This window comes from Sus scrofa, chromosome 16 (assembly GCF_000003025.6).
Source record: "Sus scrofa isolate TJ Tabasco breed Duroc chromosome 16, Sscrofa11.1, whole genome shotgun sequence".
Classification (NCBI taxonomy): Eukaryota; Metazoa; Chordata; class Mammalia; order Artiodactyla; family Suidae; genus Sus; species Sus scrofa.
The window spans coordinates 5,997,583-6,023,055 of NC_010458.4; the positions used below are offsets into that span (position 1 = coordinate 5,997,583).

Sequence of the window (25,473 nt, forward strand, 5' to 3'; positions counted from 1 at the left end):
CAAGTTGAAAAATTCAGAATGATACATAATAAAGAAATCCAATTAATTCCACGCTAAAAAAGCTGGACCCACTGCAATTTGGTGGACAAAACAATGAGCCAATCCACTCTTGGTCCGGCAAACCTTTTGATGCTGACTCAAAAATCTCTGTGAAGCCAATATGCACACTGTTGATACTTAAAATATTGACTCCCATGAGACAATGGGTTTAAAGAGGCCAAGTATTTAAATGCAACCTCGTACATTGACATTTATGTTTCCAAACGGCCCATTGTGTTCTAAACATTCACATCTTTGATGTGCATGTTCACACAAGCTCTTTGGTTCCCATAAATGTGAATCAGCCCAGCTGGACACCCTTGGGACTGGACCAATTCCTCAACAGTGAGTTACCTTCTCGATCAAGTCCAGGCATTCTCCATTGTCGATCCAGTCAATGTCTTCCCACACTAAGCCTTCTCTGCACAAAGATTAAAAGGGGCCAAGGTGTAGTAAAATACAGCTTTAAAACCAATCTAATGTAATGATGTAATGGCTCATTAAAAAAAGAAAAAAAAAAAATGGAGTTCCCATCATTGGCTCAGTGGAAATGAATCTGACTAGTACCCATGAGGACAGAGGTTCGATCCCTGGCCTTGCTCAGTGGGTTAAGGATCCCATGTTGTCGCGAGATATGGTGTTGGTGGCAGATGCAGCTTGGATCTGATGTTGCTGTGACTGGGGCATAGGCCAGCAGCTGCAGCTCTAATGTGACCCCTAGCTTGGGAACCTCCGTATGCCTCAGGTGTAGCCCTAAAAAGCAAAAAAAAAGAAATGGAATTCGGTGAGCACTTACCTGCTATACTCCAGTTGTTCTAAAGAAAAAATATGCTTGTTGAAATATTCCTGAAGTTTTTCATTTGCATAGTTTATATTGAACTGCTCAAAGTGATTAACCTAGGGGGGGAAAAACCACTCAATAAGTATCTTGAGCGCTCTCACCACTACATATAAAGGTAGAGAAAAGCCCCCCTCCAACCACCCCCAGATCTGCAGAGAAACAGATTTAAGATTATCCCACTCATTGGAGGCATACCTCAAAGTTTTCAAACCCAAAGATGTCAAGGATGCCAATAGATTTGAAGTCATCTTTGCCTTTGATCCTGCTGTTGATCTTCTTGATGACCCACTCGAAGCAGCGCGCATAAAGTGCCATGGCCAAGGAGTCTCTGCTGTCCACCGCCTGTGCCAGGGGTTTGGGGCGGGGGCGGGGGGACAGGGATGCCATTGCCAGATAACCATAGGCGGCCCCCGCAGACAGGCCCAGCCATGCCCCACTCAGGAGACACCCCCACTCAACACCCTTTCCCCCAATGTGAAGGAACGCAACACCATCGAGAAAAGCACAGGTGTCTAGAGAATGGGAGCTTGCTTATTTACAGCAGGGTTCACCAAGAATTCCTTCACTATCAGGCTTGCAAATTCAACCTTATGCATGAATTATAAGAAAGAACCTAGGAGTCCCTGTTGTGGCTCATCAGGTTAAGAATCTGACTAGCATCCATGAGGATGGAGGTTCCATCCCTGGCCTTGCTCAGTGGGTTAAGGATCCAGCATTGCTGTGAGCTGTGGTGTAGGTGCAGCTTGGATCTGCCACTGGTGTGGCCATGGCTCAGGCCACAGTCGCAGCTCCCATTTAACCCCTAGCCTGGGAACTTCCACATGCTGCAGTGTAACCGTAAAAAGAGGAAAAAAAAAAAAAAGAAAGAATTTGAATCAATATATTCTGGTACAAATTGTATCAGGTATAAAACAATAAGAACTGGAGTTCCTGTCATGGCTCAGCAGTTAGTGAACCCGACTAGCATCCGTGAGGATGAGGGTTAGATCCCTAGCCTCGCTCAGTGGGTTGGGGATCCGGCGTTGCCGTGAGATGTGGTCACAGATGCGGCCTGGATCCCACGTTGCTGTGGCTGTGACGTAGGTGGCAGCTATAGCTACAACTGGACCCCTAGCCTGGGAACCTCCATATGCCACAGGTGTGGCCCTAGAAAGACAAAAAGACCAAAACAAACAAACAAACAAAAACCCCAGTATGGCCTTATTTCACTCATTATCATCTTTTTGTATTCTACTCTATAAACATTTCTTCACAGTATAGTTAACATCTTTACTTATCCAATCAAGAAACAGATATTAAGATATTAGATGGGCCAGCACCTGTAATTGGCTCAAGGCAGGGGCAGAGGCAAAAGTAAGTAATACAACATACTGCTGCATTGTTTTCATTAATAATAATAATAATGTTATCATCATTACTAATGTTTATGTAATTCTTACTCTGCACCAGTCATTAAGTACTTAGCTATATTTTTTATTACCATTTTTACACGAATTCTGTGAATTAGGTATGGCAATTAGCCTTGGCTTACAGAGGAGGAAACTGAGGCACAGTGACTAAATACCCAAGAACAGAATATAAGCAGCAGTAGGGTCAGGACTCAAACTCGGGAAATCTCCACCAGGTTCAATCCTCTCAAAGACATGGTGACACTGTCTCTAAGAAGACGGCGGAACAGCTTTGTTTATTCCCCTGGGTGTGGGTATCTTCTTTAGTTTTTCAATGCATTTCTTTTTGGCTGAGCCAGTGGTATGTGGAAGGGCCAGGGCCAGGGACTGAACCCGAACCACAGCAGTGACAACACCAGGTCCTTAACCTGCTGAGCCCACCAGGGAACTCCTGGATGTCTTCTTCACTTTGACTAGGAACCAAAGTCATTTGAAGGGTTCAATGTGGTTACTTAATTGAGTCAAAGCCCTGATCTGCAGACCCAGGAGTGTCTCTGCAGGTTGCCTGGAGGGACCCGTGTACCTGCTGAACGCTGAGAGGCGTGAGGATCTCCTCTCCCCGGAGGAACATGGATCTCTGGGTCAAGGCATCCGTGAGCTGCGCCGGGTCCAGCCCAAGTAACTCTGCAGACCTGCCCAAGGCTGGGAAGGAAGGATAAGGCCAGAGTGGGCACACAGCCCTGAGAAGGAACAGGCCACGGGGCCCCGAACAGGAGCCAAGCAGACTCCAGGCAGTGACCCAGGAAAGCCGAGAACATCCCTAAGTCCCTCAGGCAGTCGACACAGGGGACACACCTCCTGCGGCAGGTTCTTCACCCCCTTAAGGAGTCTTAGGCTTACTGAGTCTTAGGCAAAGACCCTGATGCCTGGACCAAGTATGGTCCAGAGCCCCCCAAGTGGGGGCCCTAAGACCCTGTCAGAGGTCTGAGAGGTCAAAACTACTTCCAATAATAATACTGAGATGTTACTTGCTTCTCTTCTCTCGTCCTCTCACCAGTATACAGAAGAATTTTCCAGTGGCTACAAGACATGAGGTAGCTTTACAAATGGAAGGCAGGAACAGAGGAAAAGCCATCTGTCCTCCGTCACATCAGATACTTTATTTTATACATGTGTCTCTGTGTGTGTGCATGTGTGTATATACATACATACATACATACACACACATACACACTTATTTATTTTTGGCTACACCCTAAGCATGTGGAAGCTCCTGGGCCAGGGATCGAACCCATGCTGCAGCTGCAGCTACACCAGATCCTTAATCTTCTGCACCACAAGCGAACTTCCACATCAGACATTTAAAAAATTTATAAAATTGTCAGTGTCACTCTTTCCTGATTTGTTTTAGAAGATGATCTTTTACATAATATTTTAATACAGGCCATGGGTTTATCATGGCTATTTTTCAGTGAATGTGTTATTTTTTTAAACTCAGTTTTCATTTCTAATGTAATAAACATCAACGGATATGACCCACATAAACAACAGCTTTTCCGAAGTCTCCGTGCTCCGTGATTTTAAGGTTATCAAGAGGCGAGGGGACCACATGCTGGAGAACTACTGGCCTGAGCTCCTCTGCAGCCACTTTGAACTTCAACCCATCCAATTCCCAGCCTCCACGCCCTCATCCATGGCTCCCATCAGGAAAGTTCACAAAATAAATCACTCCAGGAAAATGACAACCAACACTATCATGTGTATGTTCACGCACTCAATCTTGACCACACGTCTCTGAGACACTCCACCAGGGAGAAGTCACTGGTGCTCAGGGACTAAGCAACCCGAGCAAACAGCTTGTGGCAGAGCTGGGCTACGAACCCACTAAACAGCTGTAACCCCTCCTACTATGGCAACAGGCAATCACCCTGAATAACCACAGCAACACAAGCGACTGGCTCATAACATCTTTCCTGCGTCTAATTCTCGCTGCTAATGATTCCTCTTATTCAACCCATTTTCTTTCTTTCTTGGCAAGGATGAGAACACAGCCACCACTCCCTTCAGTAATCACTTGTCACTTTGACCTTTTATCAGCTGACAGTTCACATCAGATGCCAAGTTCTTAGCCCTTAACCCAGGAGTCAAACATCTTTTCTGTAAAAGGCCAGAGAGGCAGTACGGTAGATCTACGTTTTCCCATGGAGGCAAAACCCAAAAGAAGGAGGGATGGAGAAGCCATCTTACCCGTTTTGAAGGAAATTTGCGCCCCACCGGCAGTGATAAATTCTATGTTCCCGAGATGCAAGATACCAGCGAGCAACCTCAGCACTTCCCGAACTTCTTCCTTGCTAAACTGCATTACTTCCATCGCCGTCTGGAAGAAAATAAAGGTAATTACCTTTTCATTTTTTTTTTCCACGCTGGGGGGGAAAAAAAAGGAGTTCCCATTATGGCTCAGGGGTAACAAATCTGACTAGTATTCATGATGACGCAGGTTCGACCTCTGGCTTCGCTCAGTGGGTTAAGGATCCGGCGTTGCTGTGAGCTGTAGTGTAGGTCACACACGCAGCTCAGATCCTGCATTGCTATGGCTGTGGTGTAGGCCGGGCAGCTGCAGCTCTGATATGACCCCTAGCCTGGGAACTTCCATATGCTGCAGGTGCAGCCCTAAAAAGCAAAAAAGAAAAGAAAAGAAAAAAAAAAAGAACAGGAAGAAGAAAAAATGTTCATTACTCAACAAAGTTATTAAATACCATTCTGAAGGCAACAAAGAAATAGAGGCATCCTTACTTTTAAATGACAGACTTTACATAGGTACACATTTAAAAAAATGGTATTAAGATAAACCCATCAATAAGATAAAAATAAATACCTTATGTACAAAACTCCTATTTATGTTACCAAAAATTACCTTAGAGAGTCACAGTAAAGATGGTGACAAAGAATACGTTTTCTACATGTCTCAAAACGTAACGGGACATTTATTATTTTCTTACACATTAAAAAATGGGAGGCTCCTCCCCTGTGAGCCCTGAGATTGGTCTTAATGATGAGATGCAGCAGGAACCCCAGTGGGTGGAAGCAAATGCTCTATCAGGGCATCTACTGCTCCTTCTACAAGAGATGGTGATAGAAAGCCTGGAAGGATCTAGATCTGGCTTCCTGCGACGCTCATTCCATCTCTCTTTTCCATTTCTCCAAAGCATTTTGAAGGTCTTAGTTTGCCCTCTGGATACTAAACAGAAGTTAACACAATGCTTATTTATGATTTTCATTCATAAAAATGAGCAGCCACCTACAGGGGCTTTGTTCCCAACAAGTACCTAAAAGGAAGCCAGAAATCTTCTGAAATAGACCTAAGATTTTTTTTTTCATTTTCTCTTATGATTTAGGAGCCACAGTCTTATCAGGAAAATACCCATCCTCCCAATTCCACCACACACACACACACACACACACACACACACACACACACTGAGGATGGAATTGCTGGCAAGACTGAAGAATACAGCCTACAAAGAGAACTCCGACCCAAAATCACTACCGCGGCCATAGGCGAAGGGAAAGGAAGAAGCCACAGAGCCCTCTGAAGCAGCAGAAACTGCACAAGGAAACAACCGGAGATTTTAAAATGTGAAAAGTGTAATTTCTTTACAAGGAAGACAGAAACAAAGCCAAAAAAAGCCAAGGACAAAAACAATAGACAGGAAAGCAGAATTACAAGCAAAAATTATAAGGCAAGGAGCAATAGCTATTTTAAGAGACAAATGAGAATAAATAAATAAATATATAAAAAGGCACTTCTTAGAAGAGGAAATGCAAATCTGCAGAGAAATGTTTTCCTTCCTGGAAATCAAACATGTACAAGATAAAGAAAATGAGAAACTTCTATTCAACTTCTGAGTGATAAACTCCAAGTGGGTGTATTTAGGGGTATTTATGCACTGGTCGCTGGCACCATCCATCAGTATGATGTCTTTGGAATAAGAGTATGGGGCAGCATTGCTCTGGGCCACATACGTACATCATTTCATAATGTTCAGAGAGGTTAACTAACTTTCTCAGAGTTCCGCAACCAAGATTCAAAATCAGGCCCAATGAAGCCAAAGTCTAGGAACTTATTATCTCCATCCACCTTTATTATATTCTAAGGACACAACAGGAAAAAAAAAAATTATGTAATTTTCCTTCATGTCAATTCTGGAAATTTGTCCCAAGGAAACTTCAACAGCAAAGAATGTTTTGTAAAATATTCACTATAGTATTACCTTAAAAAAAAAACTTTGTTGGCTGTGCTGGAGGCATGTGGAAGTTCCCGGGCCAGGGATTGAACCTGTACCACAGCAGCGACCCAAGATGCCAGAGTGACGTTGGAGCCTTAACCAGCTGCACACCACAAGTGAACTCCACTATCGTGTTATCCTAACTAACTTTCAGAGGAGAAGAGTTCTAGATGGCTTACAATCAGACAAGTCAGAGTAAATGAACTTGTTAGAATAGCGTATAGCTTTTAAAGGAAATTATGAACATTATATAGAAACTATTATAAGTTTAGGTAAAAAGTAAAAAAAATTTTATTTTTTAACTAATTTTTTTTTTTTTTTTTTTTTTTTTTTTTTTGTCTTTTGTCTTTTTAGGGCCACACCCGCGGCATATGGAAGTTCCCAGGCTCGGGGTTGAATGAGATCTATGGTTGCCAGCCTACACACAGCCATAGCCACGCCAGATCCTAGCTACCTCTGAGACCTATACCACAGTTACCACAATGCCGGATCCTTAACCCACTGAGCCAAGGCCAGGGATTGAACCTGCATCCTCATGGATGCTAGTCAGGTTTGTTAACCACTGAGCCATGATGGGAACTCCACATAATTTTTTAAGAAAAACAGGTTAGGAAAAAAACTTACAAAGTTGAAGACAGTCATAATGTTATTACTATTGCTGGGCTAATGAGCATTACATTCGATCATGCTTTTAATGTCGCTGACACATTTTTATTGTAACAAGTGAGACTGTGAATGCGTGAATGGATGAACTGCTGTCTATTCAATGAGATTCTACTTACCACAAAAAAGAAATAATTGTGTTACATGCAGTTTGGAAGAGTGACAGCAGCTAGACACAGGAGAATAGATTCTGTGTGCTTTCATTTACGGGAAACTTGAGAAAAGACAAATCTATATTATAGTGACTGAAAGCAGATCAGTGGTTTCCTAGGGCTGGGTTGGGGGGTAGGCTGGGATTGTCTAGGAAGGGGGACAAGGAATTTTTAGGGTATAGAACTGTCCTTTAGTTTGTGGATATAAAGGTACATAAATTCAAAATTCACTATACTTTTTTTTTTTAAAGGGCTGCACTTGTGCCATATGGGGATTCCCAGGCTAGAGGTCGAACTGGAGCTGCAGCTGCCGGCCTACACCACAGCCACAGCAACATCAGATCTGAGCCGGGTCTGTGACCTACACCACAGCTCACGGCAATGCTGGATCCTTAACCCACTGAGCGAGGACAGGGATTTAAACCCGTGTCCTCCTGGATACTAGTAAGGTTTGTAACCTGCTGAGCCGCAATGGGAACTCCCAAAATTCACTTTATATGAGAATGTTTTATTGAATATACATTATAACGCAATAAAGTAGACTATAAAAAATTTAAAAAGACCATGAATTATTTAATCAAGAGAGAGAGAAGACTGTTTCATGGGTACAGACAGAAGTTGAAGCAAAGATTAAAGACTATGAATCAAGTGATCAATCTCAAAAATTCTACAGCAAAATAACTATTCAAATTTACTTATTCTAAATGCAAAGAAATAATGCTAAGAAATACAGAATATTTATTATGCCTAAGACTTTTAAAACAGTGGTAGGAACCAAATCAGACTTTGACAAAATAATTATGAAGCACCCATGCTGTGCCAAAGTTAATTATTTTCTCTTTCTAAGGTTAAAGTTTTCTGTATGTATTACAAGATCTAGCCCACACTAATGTATAAAACTTTTCTAATGTCATATTAGAATGACCACAGAAATGAGAATCTTCACTGTTTAAGTCACCTACCTGGACTCTACATAACACTAAAGAAATAAGTTCTTCCAGAGAGAACAGACTTGTGGCTGTCAAGGAGGAGGGGGAAAGATTGGGAGTTTGGGATTAGCAGATGCAAACTAGTATACACAGAATGGATAAGCAAGCTGTAGAGCACAGGGAACTATACTCAATATCCTCTAACAAACCGTACTGGAAAAGAATATGAAACAGACACACACACACACATATAACTCAATCACTTTGCTGTACATTACCACAATATTGTAAAGCAACTATCTTTCTTTTCTTTTCCTTTTGGTCTTTTTAGGGCCACACCCATGGCATATGGAAGTTCCCAGACTAGGGGTCAAACTGGAACTGCTGCTACCTGCCTACACCACAGCCACAGCCATGCCACAACTGAGCTATGTCTGTGACCTCCTCTGAGGCTTGTGGCAACACCAGATCCTTAACCCACTGAGCAAGGCCAGGGATCAAACCCACATCCTCATGGATACTAGTTGGGTTCTTAACCTGCTGAGCCACCACGGGAACCTCCAAGCAACTATATTTCAATTAAAAAAAAAATCTCTTCTATACTTGTCGAAATTAAAAAAAAAAAAAAAGATCTTCAAAACATAAGCTCACAGTAGCAGAAAATTTCAAACTGTGAAATGAAAAATAGCAGAAGATGCTCTGTGAGAAAAATTCCCAAGTTCTGAAAACACACACAAAGATTACATATGGAGATCTGAAAGCAAATGAATAAAATGTGCTTCCGATATGAACAAATGTGTGACTTCTTCACTCTCAAGTGACTTAGTTAACTCGTCAGGAGTGTGGTATAAAGTGGAAACTGCATTCATTATACCAAGAGGTAATTTAATGGCTGCAACCAATTATTGCCAGTGTGGGCGGAGGCGCTAAAACTGCTAGCGAGAGGCTCCTTTCGCTGCCTCCTACCGTCCTATTTACAATCGTTTTAGGAGCATCTCCACCCCTTTGGCAAGAGTAGCCTTCTTATAATCATCTTCTTTTCTCAACGATATGGCTCAAGACTTTCAAAACCCTGGGAAATTCTCAGTCTAGCTCAGAAGTGCTAAACAGCAATTTCGTTGCAAAACTGGCACAAAGTTATAGGAAGGGTTTCCAATAAACTCTTTATGGAGCACATAAAAAAACAGGTGTTTGTGAAAGTGTGTGTTGGGGCGGGGGAGGGGACAAACACGTGATATAATCCCAACCTTCAAGGACAGAAGGAAGAAGGCAGGCTTGTCACTCTAGAGACAGAGAGAGAAGGGGAGCAAATTTAAGGAACAAAAGGTAAATCTGCTTGGTGGGGGGAGAGAATGACGTTCAGGGAAGCAAAGGATCTCTGGTGAATCCTGAAGAAATGGAATGAATAAAATGCTGAGACAGGAGGCTGTGCTGGGCATATCACGAACCATGTGATAACTTACGATGTAATTTTATATTAGGCGAGACTATGTTATTTTATAATATAACCTTAGCTTATATGCCCATATTATCCAACACTGAAAGAGACTGATGTTTTCAATGTGGCAAAATTGAGGTATAAAGTCAGCCCTCTAAATCTTAGTAAGATCTGACTCACGAGTGAACTTGTAGATATGTACACATGGGCTCACACCATTAAAAATCCTCGAGTATAGCCAGTAAGGCGTATATGGTCAGGAAGCCCCAGTCCTGGTCCTTGGCCAGGCATGCCATTGACATTCCAACATTTGTAGAGTCCAAGAATGAAGCAATTAGCACTCATCAAAGACTCTTGTTTACCCCCCCCATTTCATCAGCCACCATTCTGGTGGTTCAAATGCAGGCAATAAAAATAGTTGAAATAGCTTTTCCTCCTGACTCAACAATTTGTAGCACAATTTGGAAGACTACAAAAAAAGACTATGAAATTTCACAAACGTTCATCATCTCTGCCCTGGGAAAAACCAGGTCCCCTAAAACAGCTCAGGATCCCTCACAGATACCTATTTATGTCAGTTGGTAACAAGGAAGAATTCTACATAAGTCCTCAACGAAATAAGCAAAATTCTTAAAAGGTCCTAGGGCCAGGGTATACTGACATTAAAAGGTGATAAAAAGAATAATGATTTTTTTTAATAGCTGAAAATCAAAACCATGGGTGACATTCTCATACATAATTCACAGAAATAATTTCTTTCCATTAAAGGTCCCTGAGTCCCAAGAGAACGTAGTCCCTTCCCTTCCTTCAATCCCAAAACCTCTGGGAAAAGGAGCTTTACGGATTTAATTTGTATGAGGATACAAATTAAATCGCATTTGATTTTGGAAGGAAGTAGACAAATTACACTATAAAACAAAAGTATAAGCTATTCCTATTGTCTTTATTTCTTCACTAGATAACATAGAAGTCATATGTAGTTTGTTCACTGCAGTCTCCTTGGTGCCTAGAACTGGGCCCGCCTGGCACACAGGAGATGCTTAAACATGCAAACAATATAAAATCAACTGTAGCCAAGAGTTTACTGTCTCTTTAACCATTTGTGTCATTCTTGGTTAAAGAGTGCTGGGCAAGGCAGAAAGATAGCCTGGCTGGTATTTGATAATGATACTTTATTATATTCCTATATTAAAGAAATTATGTTTTGGGGATATAACCATATAATAATCATGTAATCATTAAAGCTGACCTAGTCTTTGCAAAAATAACATAACAGAGAGGACGATAAAGAATAAAATAAAATCCTAGAATTCCGCCTTGTGAGATAGTATTTTTGGAATATTTTGTTTCAATATTTTTTCTGCATATATAATCACTCCATATACATGATATATATATGCTTATACACTTATTTTTCAAATGAAAGATTATATAGTGCTGCTTCATGTCTTCCTCACTTAAGAGAACAACTTTTTCAATATTTTTAAACATATATGAGCATGTGTTTGGTGAGCTGAAAGAGCTCTTTACAAATATAAGGAATAATTTAACGATTCCCCAATTTGTGATTCTTGTAGGTTTTGGAGGAGGGAATTTCATTTTTTATAAAAAGAATATTTTTCCTTTCTGAAAAGTGGTACATTTATTTTTGTTTCTTTTCTGACTGCACTGCTTAGACCGAGCCAAGAAGGTTAAATAAGAGCAGAATACATACTCCTGATTTCAACAAACATCAGCTAAGTTTTCATTGACTTTTCTAAAGGGTCAACACTAAAAAGCAATGGCAAAGTAAATATTTACGAATCTATAAACAGAATTCCTGTAAGTCTGTTGTGTACATTCATTTATCCCATAAGTCTGTTGTGTACATTCATTTATCCTCTAAATCTGCTGTGTACATTCACTATGTCAATTTCACATACACGTTTTTCTCCCTTTCTCACCTTTCATCATAGGACCAAATTTCAAATGCCAAAAAAACCCCTATGATTTCAATTTAGAAATAAAAGCTAGGGAGTTCCCGTCGTGCTCAGTGGTTAACGAATCCAACTAGGAACCATGACATTGTATGTTCGATCCCTGGCCTTGCTCAGTGGGTTAGGGATCCGGCATTGCCATGAGCTGTGGTGTAGGTTGCAGATGCGGCTCGGATCCCGCATTGCCGTGTCTACAGCTCCCATTAGACCCCAAGCCTGGGAACCTCCATATGCCACGGGAGCAGTTCTAGAAAAGGCAAAAAGACAAAAAAAAAAAAAAAAAAAGAAAGGAAAGAAAGAAAGAAAGAAAAGCTAGAAATGACTGAAACCAGGGCAAGCTCCAAAAGTTTCCTCATAGCTAAGAGAAAGGGCAAACAATTCAGAATCAGAAAACAATATGCTAGGAGTTCCCATCATGGCGCAGCGGAAAGGAATCCAACTAGGAACCATGAGGTTGCAAGTTTGATCCCTGGTCCTGCTCAGTGGGTCAACGACCCGGCGTTGCCTTGAGGATCTGGTGTACACTGGCAGCTGTAGCTCTGACTGGACGCCCAGTATGGGAATCTCCATATGTCTCAGGAATGGTCCTAAAAAAAAGAAAAAGAAAACAATGCCCCAGAAGCAGCCATCGAAGCACCCTTCCCAGGCTCTTCCAGAACCAGGGAAGGCCAGGCTGCCCGGTACACCGTGGTAGCCAGTGAGCTGGTCATCATGGGCCTGCAGGGACACTGCCACCTGGATGCCTGGGAGTCTGTCTGTCACCAGGAACAACCACCATCTATCGCAAAGTGGATGGAGAAAGCTCGGTAGTGAGGGAAGTCTAGGTTCTCAAAATAAAACTGGGAAAGAAGACTTAAACATTTCATAAAATCCGACTTGCAGGGCCGAATCCCAGGCCTCCTCAGGTAGGTATGCAGCAAAGGTGCTGTCAGCAGGAGGCTTTTTATTAACAGGTTAAAGAAAGGAGAGATGACAGAGACAGCCCTCTACATTATAAATGGCAGAATGTGACATCTTTACAAGAAAAACCAAGGGGACAACAGTCATGATATCATAGCCTAGTCTGTTGTTGTTCTATTTTTTTTTTTTTTTTTTTGCTGCACCTGTGAGATACATAGCAGTTCCCAGGGCCGTAGACTGAACCCAAGCTGCCATTGCAACCTGCGCCACAGCTGCGGCAACACCAGATCCTTAACCCATGACGCCACATGGGAGCTTCCTAGCCTAGTCTGTTTTTAATTTTATTTTCAATTTAAGGATACATACATTAAATGTGGGAAAGTGATGATACATACCCATTAAAAAAACATACTTTGCCATATATATTCCAGTAAAATTTAAAAATTTAAAAACATGCTTTGATTCCATTCCATGGGGCATTCATTATGAATAATCTCGAGGAGTCAATGAAAAAGAGAGAGTTATTGACCACTAGAAAGGTCTGGGGTGCACCAAAATCAGGGACCGAGTGACTCTTGGTGAGAGTCTGGGATTTGGAGCTGGACTATGTTTAGATACAGGCTCTATTAGGTGCTGTGTGTGGTTAGGCTGGTCACCAACTTCTCTGAGTCATAGTACACAGACAACCATAGTTCTGCCCTCCCAGGGTCCTTAGAAGCAGAGAGATGGCCAGTCTGCACAGTAAGTGCCCAAGTTCAGTTAGTGTTAGCTGCGTTCACATCCACTGCATCCAACTGCTGATGTAAGGGCTCTCACAAACAAACTGAGACCACACTGACAAAATCTATCAGCCATACTCAAACAGGGGAGTGGCTGTTGATAATGCTCCTTGACTGGGCTTCCTAAATGCAGTTACCTTACAACAAAGTCGTTGGGATATCTGAGAACTGCAGGAGACCACTCAGGTCTACACTGCAGTCCTAAGAGGACCACTCATGTGCAATCAGAATTGGTTACCAGGATTAGACTATGAGGACAGGATGAAACCTGAATGGTCACCTGGTCTGTTGGAGTTTTTTGCTTGTTTGGGGTTTTTTGTTTGTTTGTTTGCTTTTTAGGGCTACAGGTGCAGCACGTGGAAGTTCCCAGGCTAAGGGCTGAATCAGAGCTGCAGCTGCTGGCCTACACCACAGCCACAGCAAAACCAGATCTAAGCCGCATCTGCAACCTACACCACAGCTCACAGCAATGCTGGATCCTTCACCCACTGCTCAAGGCCAGGGATCGAACCTGCATCCTCATGGGGACTAGTCGGATTCATTTCCACTGCGCCATGATGGGAACTCCCTGGTTTATTTGTTTTTAACTACAGGATCAATTATCCAAAAAAAATTTTTAATTCTAAGTTCCAAAACAGGATCCGCTTGCTCTTTACCAAGCCTGTGATTTTGTTTTGTTTTTCTAAATGATGTTCCAAGGCAACCACTCATCTCCTGAACGTCAGACACTCACCCATCTTCTAAAGAGAGGATTCCATGACTTGGAAAAAGAAGAAAGGACCGATTCTTGAACAGCAGTTGAGATGTGATTATTTTTTTTATTAAAAAAAAAAACAAAACTGTTTTGAAACAGAAAATGAAAGCTGGCTCCCTCTTTCTTTTTGGTCACCCTGAATAAAGGAAAATAGGAAAGTTACTTACAATAACTTCCCTAAAGGATTCCTGGTCATTGATTGTCTTGTCTGCTACACATCCAGATTGATTCAAGTAGTGGTAGTTTTCTGGCACAGATAAATAAAATTCTTCTACAAAAAGGAAAAGAAAAACACAACCTCAGTCCTTGACTGGCCAAGATCAGACAAAACTGAAAACAGTGGTCACCCTGCAACTTTGAAAAATAAAATACAAAGATAATTCCATGCTCTTAATCATTAACTATTAAGATAAAATGTTTTCTCTTAACCATCACCTAGGGAAAATAGAATTATTAAATTAGATGGGATGGAAAACATTACTGAAGAAAAAACTGATGAAGACCCTGTTTAGATTGTTTTTAAACACCAGATGTTCAGAAATCAGCTTCTTTTGGGTGTGACTTAAAAGGAAAACCAGTTGTAATACACAGTATATTTTTCACAAATATCCTTTAAATCAGAAAAGAACAAAGACTACAAAACAAACCAAACATTTCAAGATTTCCCTATGGAAGATTTTCCCTCTCCATGATCTGGCTCTAAATGAATGCAGCATCTTGGTTAATCTCATACACTTCCTTTCAACTGGTGGAATGTCAACAAAGTCTAAATGGATGTCTTCTCATTTCCAGATGGTTTTTAAAGTGAAAATGAGCTGCTAGCACGTATGTCTCTACTGTTTGTCCCGTCCACTCACCTCTCTCTTCGTGTTCTAGCCCTGCCAGCAGTGCATAGAATACGTGGTAATTCCTTTCCCCGGGGTTTTGCCTTACTACTCGGTTCTGTGAAGATAAATCAGAGATGCTTCCTCTGCATAATGAACACAAACCAATAATTGCCGAAAACTGTACTTGCAGAAGAGACGGTGAATTACATCACATTTACTTACCTTTTCTAATAAATCTTCATGTGAAACGCAATGGCAAGTCAAGGAACAAAACAAGGATGTGGCACACTCAACGCATCTTTAGTTTTCTATTCTTTCTTTCTTACCCAAATCATTACAGATCCCTCTTTCTTGGACATGGAGATTTCCAGTGCCAAAAGATAAGCAAACAAAACACAGAGTATTTTATCAAAATCCTATTTCGAACAGGATACATGTGCCCTAGGAAGTATCAAACTATTTGACAGACTTGGTTTCAAACAACAAAGAGCTGATGCTGGAAGAGGAGTCCGAGTCTTCAGATTAGGGACGTGCTAGCAGAGGTTCCCCAAAGAAAGATGGGTCCTCGTCTCCCACAATAATTAACAGGTCAAGCACAATAATAATGGAGCAGCAACTAGGTACAACCAGGAAGGTTTCACATTCTGTCCTTAGACAAGAAGGAACAGTTTCTGCGTAGATAGTCAACATACTATGGACAAAACCTAAAATGAAACAGGATACAATCTACAATTCTCCCGCCCTGAATATTTCCCTTCTGGCAGATGTTCAGCTGAACAAACTTCCCGAAGCGACTGGAGTTGTTGTTGTACACGGTCTTGGCGTTGCCAAAGGCTTCCATGATGGGGCTGTGAAAGAAGCCGGGACAGCAGTGAGTGCTACTTCGGAGAGACTGAAAACCAGCGATTGCATCCCTCACCAAGAGCAAAGCAATTACAAGAGGAATTTGAAATCAAAGGGACCTATAGCCACTGAAGAGCCAGATTTTCTCAGCACTTGCTGAAATGGGTTTACAATGTCCATTTTGAGGGACAGAGCCCACAGCTGGTTGTCCAGGCACAGGATGCTACACAGAGTCAAGGAGACCTTGACAGCTGGGCTCTGCACACATCAGCTTATACACACAAGCCAAGGGTTGCTCAGAAAAAGGCCCCACTTGAATTCCAGGAACTGAAAAAGTCTCAGTCCTAGAAATTTCATCCATGTGTTGTATGTCCCCATCTCACTTCCCTGGGTCTCCTCCAACCGTAAAATGTGGTCAGACTAGGTTGGGGGTCAGCCTTTTTTTTCTGTAAAGGACCAGAGAATAAATGGTTCTAGCTTTGCAGGCCACATGGTCCATTTCAACTACTTGGCTCTGTCACTACAGATTGAAAGCAGCCATAAATAATACCCCAAAGAGTGTGTCTGCATTCCTATAAAGTTTTATGTACTTATTTAATGGGGGTTTTTTTTGTTTGTTTTTGTTTTTTTTGCTTTTTAGGGCCACACCTGTGGTATATGGAGGTTTCCAGGCTAGGAGTTGAATCAGAGCTACAGCTGCCAGCCACAGCCACAGCCACTATGATCTGAGCTGTGTCTGCGACCTACACCACAGCTCATGGCCACACGGGATCCTTAACCCACTGAACATGGCCAAGGATCAAACCTGCATTTTCTTGGATACTAGTCAGATTTACAATCCGCTGAGCCACAACAGGAACTCCTATATAAAGTTTTATTTATAAAAATAGGCTGCAGGAAGACTATGAAAACACTCTAGAGACAGATGGTGGTAATGGTTGCACAAGAGTGTGGATGTGCTTAATGCCACTCAGCTGGACACTGAAAAATATTTCCAGTTACACAGGGTATGTCATGCAATTTAACATACCATTTCACCACAATTTTCAATAAATTTTGAGAGCTAAAAAAAAAAACAAAATCAAAAGAGGCTGCAGGATATGGGCATCAGGCTGGAGTCTGCTGACTCCTGGACTAGTTGCTAAATAAGAGGACATGTAAAGCTCGTCTTGGTGCTAAACTCGTACAGGGCACCAACCAGACACTGTGCAATTACAAACATTAATTCGAATTTTAGAGGATAGGACGGCACAGCCCTCTTTCATAGCTCTGAGGTCACTGCCATTGACCTGTCATCGCTCTTCTGCCACGTGGAGGCTATAAAGATGCCATTCAGCTCATGTGGTTCCTCCAAGGAACTGACATGCAGGTGGGGACTTTTCCTTGGGGCATGGTGAAAGCCAGGTCAAGAAAAAGAGAAGAGATTTTATCTTTTTAGGGCCGTACCCAAGGAATATGGAAGTTCCCAGGCTCAGGGTCGAATCGGAGCTGTAGCCACCGGCCTATGCCACAGCCACAGCAATGCGGGATCCGAGCTGCATCTATGACCTACACCACAGCTCATAGCAACGCTGGATCCTTAATCCACTGAGCAAGGCCAGGGATCAAACCCGCAACCTCACGGTTCCTAGTCAGATTCGTTTCCACTGTGCCACAACAGGAACTCCAAGAAGAGAGTTTTAACTCCTTAAATAAGCCAAATGCTGAGGGAAGTGAGTCCTGTCTGCTGGAAAGGAGAAACACGACGGAGAGATACCTGCTCTCAAGAATAGCTCGTTCAACAGAGGACGTCTTCTCCTTCAAGGACAAGTCCAGAGACTGCTGGCTGATGGCTGATAGAAACTTGAGGATCAACTTGGTGCTTTCGGTTTTACCTGCCCCGCTTTCACCACTGAAAGACAAAATGCAGAAGTTTGTGCTTCAAGGTAGAATTTTAAAAACAAACAAAACAAAAACCACCCCTACAACCTAGCTTGGCCAATATCACTCCATTCCATCTACCAAAAAACTCCCAAACAGTGGGAAAGAGATCAAAATGCTGAGATACAGGAGGTAAGGGTCCTTCCTTCTGCCAGGCACACAGCCTCGGTGTTGGCAATGCCTCTCTTAGCATGCGAGGGGGAATAGAAGGTTCCACCTTTAATGAGCTCAGGTAGTAAGACGGATAGTGCCGTTGGTGGCAGCTAAGCACTACAAGGACCAGGATCAGTGTTTTGTTCTTTCTTTCTTTATTTATTTTTTTCTTTTTAGGGCCACACCCCAGCATTTGGAAGTTCCTAGGCTAGGGGTCGAATCAGAGCTGTAGCTGCCCGCCTACACCACAGCCACAGCAACGCGGGATCTGAGACACGCCTGCAACCTACACCACAGATCACGGCAATGCTGGATCCTTAACCCACTGAGTCAGGCCAGGGATCAAACCTGCATCCTCATGAGATACCAGACAGGTTTGTTTCTGCTGCACCACAACAGGAACCCCCCAGTGTTGTTTGTAAAGTATCTCAGACCCCTTCAACAGTGTCTGTAAATATTTGTTAAATGAATGTATATCTGTGAAATGAATGAGCATATTTATGATCTTTCTGCTAAATATGCACAAAATGCAACCATTCATTAATACTGAAGGGACAAGGGAATGAACCTGCAGGTGCTGGACCCACACTTAGGCATTTTATTCCCACAAAAATCCCACAAGGGGGGGGGCAGCAGCTGAGTGTCAGAACTGAACAGCAGGTGCGTCTGGGTCCAAGGTCCTGCAGAGACCACACTTCTGTGATGATTAAGGAAACGTGAACAAAAGCAACCTGGGGGTAAAGGGGGGCGATGAGAGAAGTGAATGAGGTCTAAGTTGTGTCATAAAGGACAGCACACAACAGCCAGGCACAGCAGAAGTGGGAGGATCTGGGGTCAGGCAACCCGTGAACAGAAGCACAGAGGCTGGAGGAGCTCAGGGTGTAAACGGGTTAGATGCTGGTTAGGTCAGCTGGACCCCGATCAGAGATGGTGGAGAAAGGGCAAAAGGACCAAGTTTGATGGCTCAGAGGCAACCTCGGGAGATGGAAGGCAAGGACCCTGTCCAATCAGGGTCACCCATGAGGAACACGGCTCTGAGGTCATGCTCCAGAAGGACCGAGGCTCCTTAGGGAGACCTGCTACGGATCTATGTGTGTGACGGTCACGTCCTAGACAAGGACAACTGGGCTGGAGATGGAGGCAAGGGTATGCAGACAAGAAATGTAGAAGGAGAAACCAATCAATTTGGGGCAAGGAAGGCAGGCTGCTCGGTACTCCGGGGAGAAGCTGGGAAAAGGCAGGGAACTTAAGAGAAAAGCAAACCAACGGCAGAAGTAACAGCATATGATTGGTAACACTATCTGTGGTAGCAGGTTCATAACTGCTCAAGGGGTGAGATAAACAGAGGAGGCCCCCGCACGTCCTAGGAACGCAGCCCCAACTGAGTGCCAGGAGCTGGGAGGCAATGAAAGGAATTTTGCAGAAAACATGGTGAATGATTAAGCACATATAACAAAGGAAGGAAATGAGTCAGAGATGACACGGTGCCCTACTGGGCACTGCAGGTGAGAGGGTGCTTGGCCATGGGCAGGTGTTGGGATTCCAGCCAGAGACTTAAAGGCACATGTGCCGAGGGCTCCTGGGAAGGTTTGTGCGTGTGCACGTGCTCTCTCTCTCTCTCTCTCTCTCTCTCTCACACACACACGCACACACGCACACACGCCCACATACACACAAGACAAATACCCGGGAATCCACACCTATCTTGAGATCAGAAAGCAAAACCCAAGACATCAGAGATGCACCCAGTGGGAGGGGCTGAACCCACAACCCTGAAACCTTCCTGCCTTGATGTCTGCGATAATGAAGGCCCCCGCAAGTTACACCAACTTAGGTTGGGTTTTTCGTTATCAGCACCAGAATCTTTCTAGTGCTGGGCTTAGCACCACCTAGTGCTGGTGCCAGGACTATGTAGCTGGCACCTGTTGCTGGCACACAGGAGGCATTCAGCAGGGAGGTACTGAATGAGTAACAGGAACGGAGAGGAAGTTGCAAGAAGAGATTTAAATAATTCTCCAGGTTTAAAGAAGTACACAGGGAATTATAGTCAATATCCTGTAGTAAACGATAATGGAAAGTCTATGAAGAAGAATATACACAGACACACACACACACGTGTGTGTATATAAATAACTGAATCGTTGTGCTATACACCAGAAACAAAACATGCTCAATCAACTATACTTCAATTCAAAAAATAATACGCTCCAACTGTGGCTCAGTGGGTTAAAAACCCAATGTCGTCTCCCTAAGGATGCAGGTTCCATCCCTGGCCTCGTTCAGTGGGTTAAGGATCCAGTGTTGCCATGAGCTGTGTGGTACAGGTCACAGAAGCGGTTTCCATCCTGTGTTGCTGCGGCTGTGATGAAGGATGGCAGCTGCAGCTTTAGTTCGATCCCTAGCCTGGGAACTTCCATATGCCGCAAGTGCAGCCCTAAAAATAAATAAATGCATACATATGTACCATCCACCCAGCAGCTGGCGATTAAATGTTAACAGAAACAAATCCGAAAGGCAAAGTTCTCCAGTTAAAATGTTCAAGGCAAGTGAACTGAGCCAGAGGCGGGGTACATGCCAGTTCCACGTCCGGTGGCTAATCCTCCCATGTCCTCGGGCCCCCTATCTTCCAAGACTGCCACCTGGGTGCCCTCAGGATGGCCCATCTCCAAAACAAAGCCACGTGTAAAATAAAATCAGGCCTCTCACGTTCCCACCTGGGGCTGTGGAAGAGCAAGAACTAAACCACTCCTGTGTTATGCCCTTGAGATCTGAGGGCTGTCAGAGCCTTTAGCCTTCGATGATGAACATGGTAACAACAGAGTGGAGAAGAGGCTCCGGGTAATAACACAGGGTGCAGCAACGGGAGCGTGAAACCCAAGACTCGCACTGTCCTCCACCAGTCACGGATCTCGATCTACACGAGGCTTCAGCCCACATTTTTTCTCAGGGTAGCAAACCTTCTTCAAGTATCTTTTTCTTTTTAATTTTAAATTTTATTAGCGTTGACTTACGATGTTGTGTTAGTTTCAGGTGTACAGCAAAGTCAATCAGTTATACACATACACATATCCATTCTCTTTCAGATACGCTCCCCATAAAGGTTATTACAGAATATTGAGTAGAGTTCTCTGTTCTATGCAGTAGGTCCTTGGTGTGTATCTATTTATATACAGTAGTGTGTAGATGTTAATCCCAAACGCCTACTTTATCCCTCCTCCCCCCTTTGCTAACCATAAATTTGTTCTCTATGCCTGCAGGTCTAGTTCTGTTTTGTAGGTAAGTTCATTTGTATCAGGTTTTTTTTAGATTCCACGTGTGAAGTGATAAGCGATATTTGTCTTTTTCTTCCTTCACAGTATGATAATCTCTAGGTCCATCCACATTGCTGCAAGTGGCATTATTTTGGTCTTTTTATAGTTCTTTATATATATGCCATTGTACATATGTACCACAACTTCTTTATCCTTTCATCTGTCAATGGACATTTAGGTTGCTTCCATGTCTTGGCTACTGTAAACAGTGCTATGAACATAGGGTTCATATATCTTTTCAAAGTATGCCCAGGAATGGGACTGCTGGTTCGATATTTAGTTTAAGAAAACTCCATACTCTTTTCCATAGTGGTTGTACCCATTTACAATCCCACCAATAGTGTAGGAGGGTTCCCTTTTCTCCACACCCTCTCCAGCATTTACTGTTATAGACTTTTTGATGATGGCCATTCTGACTGGTGTGAGGTGATACCTCATGATAGTTTTGACTTGCATTTCTCTAATAATCAGTGATGTTGAACATCTTTTCGTGTGCTTTTGAGCATCTGTCTGTCTTCTTTGGAGAAATGTCTGCATAGAACTTCTGCCCACTTTTTAACTGAATTGCTTGCTTGTTTGTTTTTTTTGGATAGTGTTACATGAGATGTCAGTATATTTTGGAGCTTCATCCCATGTTGCTTGCTTTGTTTGCAAAGATTTTCTCCCATTCTGTGGGATGTCTTTTCCTTGTTTTGTTTTTATGGTTTCCTTTGCTATGCAAAAAGCTTTTAAGTTTAATTAGGTCCCATTTGTTTATTTTTGTTCTTATTTTCATTACTCTAGGGAGGTGGATCAAAAAAGATATTGCTGTAATTTATGTCAAAGAGTGTTCTGCCTATGTTTTCCTCTAAGAATTTTATAGTATCCGGTCTTATGTTTTGGTAAGCATCTTCTTTAAGCACATCTTTTTTGATATGTAAGTAAAACTTGAAACAAAAATAAAACTCAGATTTGTGCAACGGTAGTTCTCAAACTTGACTGCACGTGAGAATTACCTGCTATGTCTCTAATCCAAACCTAAAAAGGGTTGAGCTCGGTCACCAATATTTTTAAAAATTTTCCGGATGATTCTACTATGAAGCCAGGGTTGGGAAATAATACATACACTTGTACAGTTTCACATATTTCAGATAGGACTGCACCAGGAGATAAAAGAGGCAACTGGGGGGGGGGTGCAGAAGCTTTCCATGAACAAGGCAAAGAATAAATATAAATAAATCCCAAATTGTTAAAACCCAGAAACATGCTGGATGTCCCCAGATGTTGATGTCAAGGTAAGAGGACTCTCTGCAGGTAAACTCTTTTTTATTTTTTTTTCTTTTCACGACTGCACCTGCGGCATATGGACATTCCTAGGCTAGGGGTTGAATCAGAGCTACAGCTGCCAGCCTAAGCCACAGCCACAGCAGGATCCGAGCCACATCTGCCACCTACGCCACAACCTGCGGCAATGCGAGATCCTTTAACCCACTGAGCGAGGCCAAGGATTAAACCCGCATCCTCATGGACACTGTGTTGGGTCCTTAACCCCCTAAGCTACAATGGGAACTCCTCTACAGGTACACTTTTACCTAACTCTCCTCTTCCCCCTGCACTCCCAACCCCTGCCTGTGACTTTAACATTCCCCATGAAATCATTTACCAAGGGTCAAAGAATGTGATCCTTGAAGCAATGGGGCAAGAACAGCTCTGCAGGGGTCCATGTCCCCTCAGCAGCTATGTGCCCACCACGTGTCGGGCTGCACGAGGGCTGGGAGAACAGTTCAAATGGTCATGGACAGTATTTCCCACCCAGCTCCAGCAGGAGAGCCCAAGAGTCACACGCGATGGTTAATGCTGTCAAGTATAAATCTCAGGAGATGGGAGGATTCAGAATTTAGATGGAGGTAAAGGCTCAACAAAGACCCTTCTAAGAAACACCGCTTAGACTGAAATGCAGAGACATGCACAGGAGTAACTGGGTGAAGACTGAAGGATGGGGGTGGAAGGGGTGGCACCTGTGGGAGGAAACAGCCTGGTGCCTTGGGGGAATGAAAGGTCATGAGCCAGAGTCCCACTGAGAGGCCACTGCTCTCCAGTCAAGTATGGAACTGGTTCTTTCAATAGGGACAGGGAGAGAGGCTGGAGTTGCGTTTCATGGCCAGTGGCCAATGATGTAATCAATAATGCCTATGTAAGGAGGCCTCCATAAAACCCCAAAAGGATGGGGTTCAGAGAGCTTCTGGGTTGGGGAACATATGGAGGTGGAACACAGCACCCTGGAGAGAGCCTGGGAGACCTGCACACCGGCTGTGCATCTCATTCACCTGCTTCCTGAGCTGCATCCTTTTATACCTCAGTGGTAATCTAGTAAGATGTGTGAGCTCTGTGGGCTGCTTGAACAAATTCACTAAAACCCAAGGAGGGGGTCCTTGAAAGCTCTAGGGTAGAGCTGGTTGGTCAGAAGCACAGGGGACAAAGCAAAAAAAAAAAAAAAAAAAAAGGGAGTTCCCATTGTGGCTAAGCAAGTTAAGAATCCAACTAGGGGCGAGTTCCCGTTGCGGCACAGCAGAAACAAATCCAACTAGGAACTATGAGGTTGTGGGTTGGATCCCTGGCCTCGGTCAGTGGGTTAAGGATTCAATGTTGCCATGAGCTGTGGTGTAAGTCGAAGACATGGCTCAGATCTAGCGTGGCTGTGGCTCTGGCGTAGGCCGGCAGCTACAGCTCCAATTGGATACTTAGCCTGGGAACCTCCACATGCCTCAGGGGCGGCCCTAAAAAGACAAAAGACAATAAAAGAAAATAAAAAAGAATCCAACTAGGATCCAAGAGAATGTGATCCACCCCTGGCCTCACTCAGTGAGTTAAGGATCCAGTGTTGCCATAAGTTGTGGGATAGGTCACAGATGCAGCTCGGATCTGGTGTTGCTGTGGCTATGGTGTAGACCTCAGCTGCAGCTCCAATTTGACCCTAGCCTGGAAACTTCCATATGCCACAGGTGTGGCCCTAAAAAACAAACAAAAAGCACAGGGCACAACAGACTGGCAACTGTACTAGAGAGCTTGCCTTCTTGTGGGACCAAGCCCTTTACCTGTGGAATCTGATGCTAGCTTCTGGAAGACAGAGACAGAACTGAGTTAATGCTTGGTGAACTTGATAATAACCTACTACATAATATACAGCATAAATATTATAGCATTATAATGATATAATGACCAGGTAGCTACTTCTTTGCTTATCGTATTGCACAGCTATGACACCGAAACAAACTTCAGGATTGAAAACAAAATATAACACCAGTAAAATCCAAGTTAACAAGCCTAATTTAACCCCCTGGTTAATGCTGTTTTGCTCAAACTGAGGCATGCACTCTGCTCTGCGACTACCTGTTCTCTCAGGAGTCTGGCAGCCTCTTCAACCACGAGCACTATCGTTCCTTTATTTATCTCACCCCATTCCTTTATTCCCAGCATGATAAGACAGTGACTTGTGCAGCAATTATGACGTTAGTTTATCTGCACTTCACAGCAAACACATCACTTACACGTCCAGTCCTGCAGCTGTCCCATTCGCCCATGGCAATTACAGTCCCAACCCTTGGCGCCAACACAACCACAAAGGCAAACACGGGCTTTGGGGAAAATGCATGCACCCAGATGAACCCAAGCGAGCTGATACTGTTTAAAAAAACAAAAAAAAAAAACTATAGAGATAACAGTGAAGGTGAAAAAGGGAAAGAAAAGTAAACCTGGAGTTCCCGTTGTGGCGCAGTGGTTAACGAATCCGACTAGGAACCATGAGGTTGCGGGTTCGATCCCTGCCCTTGCTCAGTGGGTTAATGATCCAGCATTGCCGTGAGCTGTGGTGTAGGTCGCAGACGCGACCGCTCGGATCCCGCGTTGCTGTGGCCCTGGCGTAGGCCAGTGGCTACAGCTCCGATTCGACCCTGGCCTGGGAACCTCCATATGCCGCGGAAGCGGCCCAAGAAATAGCAAAAAAAAAAAAAAAAAGAAAGAAAAGTAAACCAAAGCACTGATGGGAGGCCTCAGAGGCTGTATTCAAAGTTTTGAGAATTTTTTGTAGGCAGAAGAGCAAGTCACACGGCAGTTTTTAAGCAGGGCAAGGTCATGATCAGGTTTACAGTTTTAGAGAATCACTGGGTGCGAAGGACGAAGTGTGGGGGCTGGACGGAGGGAGGGCGGAGAAGAAGCAGGAAGTGAGGGCAGAAGGGCAATGAGAGAGTAGACGGGAAGGGCCCCCAACAGATCGTGGAGGGAGAAGGGAGGGCACG

At 43.4% G+C, this 25,473-nt stretch overlaps 1 protein-coding gene across 1 annotated transcript in view; it reads right to left on the minus strand.

The window, feature by feature from the left end:
• The window catches only part of MYO10 (myosin X), a 238,375-nt gene that overhangs the window by 90,472 nt on the left and 122,430 nt on the right, over window positions 1–25,473 (minus strand). The window contains exons 5-14 of the mRNA XM_005672397.3: window positions 17,572–17,706; window positions 15,696–15,820; window positions 15,195–15,208; window positions 15,003–15,087; window positions 14,313–14,416; window positions 4,516–4,645; window positions 2,852–2,970; window positions 1,076–1,222; window positions 836–936; window positions 394–460 (exon numbers count right to left, since the gene is read on the minus strand). Coding sequence (XP_005672454.2) covers window positions 394–460; window positions 836–936; window positions 1,076–1,222; window positions 2,852–2,970; window positions 4,516–4,645; window positions 14,313–14,416; window positions 15,003–15,087; window positions 15,195–15,208; window positions 15,696–15,820; window positions 17,572–17,706 — 1,027 coding nt within the window. The remainder of the gene's footprint in view (window positions 1–393; window positions 461–835; window positions 937–1,075; window positions 1,223–2,851; window positions 2,971–4,515; window positions 4,646–14,312; window positions 14,417–15,002; window positions 15,088–15,194; window positions 15,209–15,695; window positions 15,821–17,571; window positions 17,707–25,473) is intronic.